This window comes from Humulus lupulus, chromosome 6 (genome assembly GCF_963169125.1).
Source record: "Humulus lupulus chromosome 6, drHumLupu1.1, whole genome shotgun sequence".
NCBI classification, from domain to species: Eukaryota; Viridiplantae; Streptophyta; class Magnoliopsida; order Rosales; family Cannabaceae; genus Humulus; species Humulus lupulus.
Genome location: NC_084798.1, coordinates 215,515,711 through 215,527,270, shown reverse-complemented (window position 1 = coordinate 215,527,270; position 11,560 = coordinate 215,515,711). Strand labels below are relative to the sequence as shown.

General features: G+C 39.4%; 1 protein-coding gene and 1 non-coding gene across 2 annotated transcripts; one reads left to right on the top strand and one right to left on the bottom strand.

Moving 5' to 3' along the window:
* Positions 1-257: 257 nt before the first annotated feature.
* Positions 258-363, bottom strand: LOC133787537 (small nucleolar RNA R71). Its single transcript, XR_009872553.1, has one exon. It is a non-coding gene; the product is annotated as a small nucleolar RNA R71 (small nucleolar RNA).
* A 619-nt stretch (positions 364-982) lies between these two features.
* On the top strand, positions 983-2,029 carry LOC133786038 (uncharacterized). Its single transcript, XM_062225252.1, has one exon. It carries the CDS (start codon positions 983-985, stop codon positions 2,027-2,029), a length of 1,047 nt encoding a protein of 348 aa, XP_062081236.1.
* Positions 2,030-11,560: the final 9,531 nt, after the last annotated feature.

Below are 11,560 nucleotides of genomic sequence, written 5' to 3'. Positions count from 1 at the left end.
GCTCCAAACGGTTGGTCAATTTAGTGGGCTGCCAACGGAAGATCCTCATCTCCACCTTCGTTCATTTTTGGAGGTTAGCGATTCTTTCAGGCTACAAGGAGTAAGTGAAGAGGCCCTAAGGTTGAAGTTGTTCCTGTTCTCTTTGAGGGATCGAGCTAGAGCTTGGCTCAACACCCTTCCTCCCGACTCGGTGACTACATGGAATGAGTTGGCTGAAAAATTCCTGATGAAGTACTTTCCCCCTACCAAAAATGCCAAGTTTCGCAATGAAATCATGTCATTTCAGCAGCTGGAAGATGAATCATTCTGTGAAGCGTGGGAGAGATTCAAGGAATTATTGAGAAAGTGCCCACACCACGGGATCCCACATTGTATACAAATGCAGACTTTCTACAATGGGCTCAATTCTTCCACTCGTATGGTGTTAGACGCTTCAGCCAATGGGGTTATTCTCTCTAAGTCCTACAATGAAGCCTATGAGATTTTGGAGAGGATAGCTAGCAACAATTATCAATGGTCCAATGTTAGAGCCTCAACAAGTCTAAAAGTGGCTGGTATACTTGAAGTTGATGCATTGACAGCTTTGACAGCTCAAGTTTCTTCAATGACTAACCTTCTCAAGAACATGAGTTTGGGGGGAATGGTACAACCAGCTGCTATGGGCCAAGTGGCAGATGTTTCTTGTGTTTATTGTGGAGATGGGCACACATTTGACAGCTGTCCATCAAATCCTGCATCAGTTTGTTACTTGGGGAATCAAAATGTGAGTCGTAACAACCCATATTCGAACTCTTACAATCCGGGTTGGAGGAACCATCCGAACTTCTCATGGGGGGGTCAAGGAGCTAGTTCAAGTGGAGCACCAATGCAAGGCAAGACTACATATCCACCGGGGTTTTCTCAATAACCACCAAGAGTGCAACAACCTTCTCCGCCTCAAGTATCTCAATTAAGCTCTTTGGAGAGTTTAATGAAAGAATATATGGCCAAGAATGATGTTGTGATTCAGAGCCAAGCAGCCTCCTTGAGAAACCTTGAGATTCAAATGGGGCAATTGGCTAATGAATTGAAGAATAGACCGCAAGGCACCTTTCCAAGTGACACCGAAAATCCAAGGAGGGATGGCAAAGAGCAGTGCAAAGTGGTGACTTTGAGGAGTGGAAAAAATCTGGAGTTAAATGAGGAGAAAGATAAGCGAAAAAACGAGCCCACTTCAATCCAAATTGGTGAAGAGAAGAGGGAAAACTCAGCAAGTTCAGCTGCTGAAATTACCCAGAATGCTACAGCATCAGTTCAGCAATCTGTTACAGAAAAGGTTTTACATAAACCACCTCCACCATTTCCTCAACGATTCAAAAAGCAGCAGCAGGATGGTCAATTCAGGAAATTTTTGGATGTTTTAAAGCAGCTCCATATCAACATTCCATTGGTAGAAGCATTGGAGCAAATGCCAACTTATGTGAAGTTCTTGAAAGATATTTTGACAAAGAAGATGAGGCTTGGTGAGTTTGAAACAGTTGCTTTGACGGAGGGTTGTAGTGCAATGTTAAAAAGCAAGATTCCTCCTAAATTGAAAGATCCAGGCAGCTTTACAATTCCATGTTCAATTGGTGGAAGAGATGTGGGAAGAGCTCTATGTGACTTAGGTGCTAGTATTAATCTAATGCCTATGTCAATTTTCAAAAAGCTAGGCATTGGGGAAGCTAGACCAACCACAATTACTTTGCAATTGGCAGATCTTTCTATGGCACACCCGGAAGGAAAAATTGAAGATGTTCTAGTGCAAGTTGATAAGTTCATTTTTCCGGCCGATTTCATCATTCTTGATTATGAAGTGGATAGAGATGTTCCTATTATCTTGGGTAGGCCATTTCTAGCTACTGGGAGGACCTTGATTGACGTGGAAAAAGGGGAGCTCACAATGAGAGCTCAAGAAGAACAGGTAACTTTCAAGGTATTCAATCCTATACGCTCTCCAGATGAAGTAGGAGATTGTTTTGCCATCACTATCAAGAACTCTAAGGTATAACAAGAAAGTGAGGATGAGGCTATCTCTTAAAGAATTTGAGAGAAACAATGAGCTAGGGGCAAGTATAAACAAGGCACCGTCTCATTTGCAAGAGCCACATAGAAAGAAGAAAAAGAAGTGTGGTAGGAAAGCTCATTCCCAAAGGTTTGAAGAAGGACAGCGAGTTTTTCTCTTTAACTCGCGGCTGAAGTTATTTCCTGGTAAATTGAAATCCAGGTAGTCGAGGCCATTCACAATCATCAAGGTGTATCCTCATGGGGCTGTTGAAGTAAGGGAAGATCAGTCCGGTAGAGAGTTTAAAGTGAATGGCCAGCAACTTAAGCATTATTGGGAAGGAGAGGTCAACCGAGCGAAGACCTCCATTACTTTGGAGGATGCATGAAGCGGATGGTACTTCGGGTTCCTTGTGCTCATTGTGTTATTTTAAGGGAGACCCGAAGAGCGAGAGAGATTCAAGCAAGTCATTTTGTATATTTATATATATATATATAACAAGAAAAAGAAAGAAAAAAAAAGCAGGATAAAAATATATATACATATAGTTATATTTTATATTACTTAGTTCAAATTTTATTTTCTTTACTTTAGTGTTATTGATTTTTGTTTTAGTGTTGCTGTTTTTTTTTTTTTTAGGTCCACTGGAGGCAGGGTAAATCTTGATTTCGATGCACTGGTGCAGTTTTGGGGTTGAAAGTTACTGATTTTCTCAGCTTGGGGAAGGAATTCAGTTTTGGCAAGCAAGTTATAAATGCTCTAGGATGCTACAACATGAAATTTAGCAAGCAGGCCTCTTGAATAGACAAATTTGAGGCAATACAGAGCACCTGGCAAGGTATCGGGTTTTCTTTGGAATGGGCTTGGCTAGGTTAGAGAAGAAAAATAAACAAACAGAAAAAAACAAAAACAAATATATCAAGAAAACAGAGAAATTAAAAGCCAATTTCCCAAATTAGTCAGCCCGAATTCTTTCTTTCTCTTTCACTAAACCCACCCCAGCCGAAGCACCTCTGCCCTGTCCCAACACTCCGCCCAGGTGCGCGACCCATCCGTGAGTCCTCTGCCCCGTTTCCCCCATCTCTGTCTACCACCGTCCACCGCCATCAGCCCAAGCCCCGCATTCGCTATCACCGTCCACCTGAACCTAACACAAGTTCCCCAGTCGCGAAGCCCAGTCCCCTGAGTTTCATCAGCACCCCATCCGTGAGTCCTCTGCCCCGCCTCGCCTCGACCCAGCCCGAGCTACTATCAGACCCAGCCCCCAGCCGAAGCTCCTCTCCTTAGCCCAACCCCACCGTCTGCCACCATCCGTACCGTCAGACCCCGTCCAAGCCCGGCCCCAGTAGTGAAGACTCCCAAACCTCGTCCCCGCACTTCGCGAAGGAGTTCGGCTCCAGCCGAAATTTCCTCTGATCCGTCTCTCCATTTTCCGTAGCTGTGCCTAAGCCCAGTCCCATCTCCCATCTCCGTCCCATGCAGGACAATTTTCAACATATTTTTCCATCGTGGGTAACTCAGGTTTGGGAATTTCTCTGATATTGACTCTCTTTTTCTTGGGTTTTGTTTTCTCTGCGACCTATGGGTGCATTATTTTGGTTTGTTCTTCTGCTTGGGGGGTCCGTGAGCATCTTTGCTGTTTATTCTTGAGTATTTGGCAGTGATTTCTTGGGACTTTATCTGGCTGGTACTGTGTGTGTGCACCCCTGTTGAAAGTTGTAGCTGCTTTTGTTATTACTGAAATATGTCTCGGCCAAGGCAAAAGTGTGGCCCGAAAAGAAAAAGTGTTAAGGATCTCAGTTCACTTGAGAGATTTTCTTCCCCAGAAGCTAGGCAGAAATTTGACGATTTTATTCGGCTTAAAGATATCTATCCTGAGAGAGGTTTTCTGCCTAAAAAGACTCCATTCACAGGTGTTCCATCTTGGCTAGCTGATAATATAAATGCAAGGAAGTGGGAATCTTTTTGCCAGCACCCCGATGAAGCTGTGGTTCCCGTAGTCAGAGAGTTCTACTCCCAGTTCATCAACTCAATGTGGCCTGATTCTGTTACTGTTTGTGAAGCGAGTGTTCTCTTTTCAGGAGCATCCATTAAACAGTTATTTGGGTTATCTGAAGTTGAGTGCGACTACTCTCAGCTCCTTGAAAGTGCCACTGAGGAGAAAATGCACGAGATTGTGACTTTGCTTGCTAAGCCTGGGGTCGATTGGCGGATTGATTCATCTGGGACATTTCATTTCAAGCGCACTGATTTACAACCCTGAGCTAAATGTTGGTATATGTTTGTTCAAACTCGGTTCTTGCCCACATCACACGATTCTTCAGTTAGCCGGGAGCGCATGATATTGCTCTATTGTATTCTTACTGGCCGGTCTATTAATGTGGGTAGTATTCTTGCTCAAGAGATTTTTACTTGTGCCCACCGGACGAGTGGGAAGATTTTTCTTCTGTCTTTAGTGACTCAAGTGTGTAAGGCCGCTGGTGTGCCTGTGTGGAAGGATGAGGAGCGCCTGTCCAACAAAGGTGTTATCCATTTTCGCGATTCTCGTGTTCAACAAGGTGCTGGCTCTTCATCTATGAATGACCCCATTTTAGACCGGTTGGCTAGGCAAGAGACTCTTCAAACTCAGCTGTGCGAGCGTCTTCATGTTTATTGGAAGTATGAGCACCAACGGAATGTGGTGATGCATCGAGCACTTAAGAAGATTACCCCCAAAACTGCACTTTCATTTCCTACCTTCCCCAAGCAGATTTTGGAGCCATGGGTTGCTGTTGCCGATACCGCGATGGACTCTCCTGCTGAGGAGTCCGATTAGTTGCAAGGGGGTTTCTTCCTTCTTTTACCTTTTGACTTTATGTTAAATATTTTTCTGTTTTTTGTCTGTTTTCTGTCTTGCTTTATGTGTTCTGTTGTTGCTGTTTCTGCTCTTGTCAGTTTGTGTTAGTTGTATTGAGAGGATTATGTTTGTTTAGTAGTGCTTAGCGAAGGGCTCGATGATGATCACTTGCATCCATATTACTCCATCCTCATTTCCTTTTGTCATTGCATCTTGCGCGCTTTTCTTTGGTGTTAATGATGTTGCACAGTGAATTGATTGTGTTGTTTTCAATATTATGTGCATTTCCTTCTCCCATATTTTCTTGATCCTCTAGAGCTAGTTAATGCCTTGTGAAAGTTTAAGTTTCTAGAATTGCTTAGTGTGGCCCTTGAGGCGAAATCCTAGATGACAATACACCACGGATATGATTTAGGCCATTTTTGGACGTTTGAGCCTTTCCAACTCACCCATTATATTTTTGTCCCTAGTCACCCCTTTTGAGCTTATTTGCCTATTTTCTTCTTCACCCATGATCATCTTCCCTACAACACCTAATCCTTCATTTACCTCCCTAACCATCTCAATTTATTTAGGATATACATTTGAGAGTAAGTGAGTGGGGAGTGTGAGCACTTCAGCTACTGTGGTGAGCCATTTCATGTTCTTATTCTTAGTGGCCACATTGGGGACAATGTTGGGTTTGAGTTTGGGGGGAGAGTGAGTCTCATGTGATATTTCTCTTGCCTTGTGTATATATTTTGTCAATTATTGCATTAAAAAAAAAAAATCTGTATAAAGCAAAATATAAAGAGTGCATCCCCATTGAAAAAAAAAACAGAGAAAGCAATTTCGAAAATATATATATATATATAAAAAAAAGCAATAATAGGTTTTGAAACTAAGTTTGGGGGTGTAGCATCTTTGAAAAAAAAAAGTGAAGTTGTGTTGAAGTTTTCTTTATTTTCTAGTTGTGTGGAATTAAATAATGGCAAGAGAAATATAAAAATGTCAATATTGTGGGTGAATCTTTGGGAATTGTTTGTGAGCTTGTAATTGATCCTAGATAAATTGAGATGTTTAGGGTACTGTGAGCCGAAGATACTACCTTTTATCCTACCCTAGCCTAAGCCAAATATTATAAGCTAGTCAAAGTCCTATTGATCTTGGGTGTAGTGTTAGTCTACATTAGTGGAGAAGGTCTCACTAAGTCAACATATGGAAGCAAGCATTAAGCTTTAGGATCGAGGTGTAATTTTTTCTAGGGAATCAAGATTGTTTGGGAAGGTTTATGCACATTCTATTGGTGGGAACACTTGACATATGCATTTGTGGCATCATTAGCACTCGAGATTTGATTGAGAGCATTGGCAAGAGGCACACTCATCACTATCATCATCATATTCCACCATCATTTTAATAAATTTATGAGAGCATTTCCTTTGCTAAGCTAAATCCTAAGAAAGCATATCCTCTTGAGTGTGTGTGTTGTTGATTAAGTCGGTTTTGTTGTGTGTTTTTTTCTTTCTTTCTTTTTGAGTCATCACTCGAGGGCGAGCAATGTTTTAAGTTTGGGGGTGTGATAACTCTATGATATAGAGTTATTTATTTGACTTTTACACTTAATTATGCATAAAAAGAGTGATGATTTTGGTGTTTGTTTGTCAATTTTAAGTTGTTATCTATCTATATAATTAGTTGATCTAATATTGGAGTCTTACAATATTTTGGGTTTAAATTGGAATTAAATAACTAATCTTGTTCTAGTTTTCTGTGTAAAAAGGGAATCAAGCGATCCATGGAAGGATTGAAGAAGAAAAATTGGAAGCTTGGTTTGGAAGCAAAAGCTGAAACTTTCCAGATTGCTAAAATTCATGCTGCAGCATGCTGGTGCTCACTTGCTGACGTGGAAATTAAAGGCAGCTGTGTCATTTCCTTCTAATCCGTGACCAGGTGGCATGGGTCCATAAATGGCACCAGCTGGAGTTATTTTGGGCAGAAAAGTGGTCCAATTAAGTGGGCCTAAGTGGAGGAAAAGAAGGTGGGCTTTCTAATTGGAGAGAGGATATTTTGTACCCTAATTTGGAAAATAGGGAGAACCAGCCGTATCACCTGAGTGGCAGCCATTGAAGGACTATCATCAGAAGAAAAAAGTACAGAAAATAGAGAGAAAAATATAGAGAAGTACAATTGTTGAAGGGGAACGAGAAGGACAAGGAGGATTCACACACCAACTATATCGAATTTGTCCCATTTACTCTTCTTCTTTAATTTTTGTATTTCCTAATTTAGAATAGCTATTTTAGAACTCATGGATATCAATTTTCCATTTCAGATTTTGGATACTAATTTAGCTATGAGCTAAGCTTTTTGAGACTTGAATGGTTAAAGAACCCTATGTCATAGTTATTAAAGTTTAAATGCATATTTACGTAAATTCACCATTGTTCATTCAAGTGTTGTTCATGATTATTCTTTGCTATTGTTTGGCCAACAATGGCAGATTATTAAGCTAGATTTAATTCTGGAAAGGTTGAATGTCGTAGTTTGTACTTGAATGATGCAAGAGCATAACCATTGTTAGGTTGTTCTTAGTGAGTATAATAGGAATATTTTACTTACCTTGCATAACTTTTAAGAATTGGTGCTGTTATTTGTGTTCTTAAGTCTGATTTGATATAGGAATATATTTAATTGGATGGTAAAACTATATTCACGAGTTTTGGAAAAATCTGGTGAGCATATTGGGAATTCTAGTTAACTCTGGTGCAATTTGCTAAATTTAATGCTATTGCATTCTGGGCAGTTTCTGACATAGGGGGATTTAGCTATTCAAGTCCAATTTTTCCATTGATAATTCTTCTTGCTGTTATTTCTCTAGAACTTGTGGTTAATTTTAAGCATATTTTAATTTCTTTCATTTTATTTTAGTTTCAACAACCACTCAATTCACTTTCTTAAATTTCTAAATTGTAATTAATTGGTGTTTACATTGAACTTTTTAATACCAATCCCTGTGGAGACGATTCACTTATCATTATATTACTTGTGTTGGACTGTGTACACTTGCACATATAATTTTCACAACAATCGCCCCTTGTAGGCGATATATCGCCTGGGCCAGTATGCCCAAGGCAATCGTGCGACGTTTTTTTTTTCGTGCTGCGATATATCGGCATATGCTGAATATTTAAACACGAAATTACATATTTTTAGCTTAATTTGAATTGAGTAAACACCCTTGACTAAGCCCTCTGACGTTTTCAAAGCTGCTGACTGACCCTAGGATATTCAAATTTTAACCTTAATAAATTTAATCCTCAAAATACTTAATTATTATTAAACATACACATGACATGTGCTATTATCTTATTGGGTCTTATCTAAACCTTATAATATAATAAATAGTACCCTCAATATCAGTCATATTAATCAAACCTTAGGTTAAAATTAATATTCCTAGACTATAGGTTAAACTTAGAAAATCTACACGTGTTACTATGAGTGTCCAAATAAATCCCTGTCTGAACCAAAAATCCACAGTCATAAAGATAATACTATTATTACTGTTATACTACTATCTAACTTAGCTAAGTAAAGTTCTTTGGACTCTACATTATTATGATTGTGAAAGAAAATCAAACTCATACATATTAACAAAATAACATTGATATTAATTGGTAAAAGAAAGTTTTTCACTATTTACAACCATAAAAGAAAAAAAACAATGAAACTAATTATTCTAAAAATCAGGATCTTTTATATCTGATCCTTCATCTAGCATATCATCATCTAACTCTTCATAGTCCTCATTGTCATGTGCTTCAAAATGCCCTCGAGGAAAGTTTGTAAAAATTCTATGCTTTTGCTCATTTGTAAATTGAAATTCCATTTTTGACGTGAACCTAAGTAAGAGAAAAAAATATCTCATTGCTACCGGCAATTCATCTTCATCATTCATTGTTTCCCATATATCCTCTAAGGCTGCAATTACAGTATGATAATCTCTAAATAGTCCAATTAGTAAAACGTATTGCTCTATTGCTCTCTGTTGACTGCGTTTTTAACCAACGACGTGAGAACGTCAATAACGACAAGCCTTCAAGAGAAATAAAAACGACAACAGACGGTATAAACAAGAAAAGTAAATAACACAGGAGATTTTTATAGTGGTTCAGCCCCGATTGTCGGTAATAGCCTAATCCACTTAGAGTTGTGATTTATAGACCTATACTCAAGATCAGATGGACTGAGCCAACTGAGTTTCTTCAGTACAGATTGTGAAAAATACAAGAATTCTCTCTTATTTCAGCACGTTCTCTCTCTAGAATAGACAGACCCAATTTTCTCTCTCTAGAAAGAAGAAGCAGAAGGAAGCCCCTCTCTCATCCCATAAACTCTCTATTTATAGGCCTGGGATCCTCAACTGATATCCCTTATGATAGGGATATTTTATTATATTTACTACATTTATTACATTTAAACATTCAAAATTCGAAATGTAACAAACCCCCCATTTGTGGGAAGAATGAGAGATTCCCGCTTATGTTGTTGGAGTTGTGTCTGACTTAGTCTTCTCTAGCTAGTTGGTCCACCTCCTACTCACTACCCATGCAAGTGCTGGTTGAACATGCATGGTGGTAGGACATGTTTTTGTGGGTTGAACGTGCATGGTGGTAGGACATGCACTTCTCTCCTCTAACATGGCACTCTCCCCTAGCATGCCATGTTCCTCCTTGAACCAATCTCCTTGGCTTCTCCTCGGACCAAGGTGGTCCGAGGCAACCTCCTTGGCACCTCACCTTGGACAACATTGGGGCAACCTCCTTGGCACCTCACCTTGGACGACATTGAGGAAACCTCCTTGGTGCCTCACCTTGGACAACATTGAGGCAACCTCCTCCATAACATCTCACCTTGGACAAGGTCAAGGCATTCTCCTTTAGCATCTCCCAAACATGTCCGATCGAACATTGTATAGGCTCTCCTTATCAAAATCTAAGTCTCCTTCCTCTTGCATGAGACTCCTCCTCCTTAGCTACTTACCTTAGACACGTTCGAGCCAACACTTAGGAAACCTTGGGAGGCTTGCCTCCTACACATCCTTGGGGTCTCTTAGGACCACATCCTCCTTGGGGTCTCCTAAGACCACTTTCTCCTTGGGGTCTCCTAAGACCACTCCCTTGGGGTCTCTTAGGACCACATCCTCCTTGGGGTCTCCTAAGACCACTTTCTCCTTGGGGTCTCCTAAGACCACTCCCTTGGGGTCTCCTAGGATGCATTCTCCAATTTTTGGGTATAACAATCTCATCATGATCTGCTTAGATTCTTGGAGGTGACCTATATCTCTGTGGAGCAAAAGCAGCCTCCGAGTGATTCTTTCTAGCACTCCTACGGTGTTTCGTGGTTCTCTAATTCTTTTTAGGGCCTTAATGGCTCAGATATATTCATAAGTTAATGCTCTGTTCATTCTTAACTGAAACATAAAGACTAAAATTGTTAGCTATACATATAAACATAATAACTATAATCATAAACACTTACTAGGCGGTCAGATTCGGAGCTTTGAGTGTGTGTATTGAGGAGAACTTCATGCGGATGAACCGTTGCTCTGATACCAACTGTAACGACCCAACTATTCTAGACTTTGGACCATTAATAAACTACTATACACAAACACTAATCTTAAGAAAACATACATATGAAATACCCATAACTTTATTTAAAAATTGTAAAGTAAAGGTTTAAAATACATAAAAATTCATGAGTAGGATATGAGATCCCATTGTTTTGAAAGTAAAGCATAACTTAACTTAAATCTTAAAATTTGTTACAACTCAGATGCGGAAAAATACATAGAAAATATGATTGAAAGACTTAAACAACTTCATCCTCGAATCGTTCGCGCATTCCACCGATTCCACTCTCCCTCAATACACATTCTCAAGCTGCCAAAAATCTTCCCGCCACCATAACTATTTTCCTGCACATATAAAACATAAAGGAATGAGCCTAATGCCCAGCAAGGAAAATCTACTACAAGCATGAAACATAATCATACACATAAACTATGAACATATATCATAACTCTAACCCATGTACATGGTGACTATTGGGGTTTGCTAACTAAGCAACTATAAGCCTCAAACTACAATGGGGTTTGCTAGTTAAGCAACTATAAGCCCCAAAAACATAAAAGTGTTGGGGTTTGCTATATAGCAACTATAAGCCCCAAAAACATAAATGTGATAGGGTTTGCTATATAACAACTATAAGCCCCAAAAACATATATCATAACACATAAAATCATACTATAGCATAATCATAACACTTTTATATAAACATAGCACATATCACATAAGAACTATCCTATTTTCCTTACTAAAATACCGGGTTGATGAGAACAAGGTCGGGATTTTGGAACACTCCTAAAAACCATTAATAGAGAGGTGAGTATTCTAAAAGAAAAGAGATGAAAAGAATGAACTAAACCATCAAAAATATACGTACCAACAAGAACCTCAAATTCTAAGAATTTAGATGCCTAACCAAGAATAAAGAATGCCAAGTTAGGATTTGAGTAGAGGAAAACTATAAGAACTTAATGAAACAATACATAAAGGAACTAAGAATAAGGATACCTTTGAAATTGCTATACCCGAACTACACCTCGAAACCGAAATACACTATAAACCTTACTTCCCAAGTGTTTAATAAGCTTA

Bases quoted from the DNA above. Each gene is read 5' to 3' on its own strand.
- LOC133786038 (XM_062225252.1), top strand. From the start codon at position 983: ATGGCCAAGAATGATGTTGTGATTCAGAGCCAAGCAGCCTCCTTGAGA.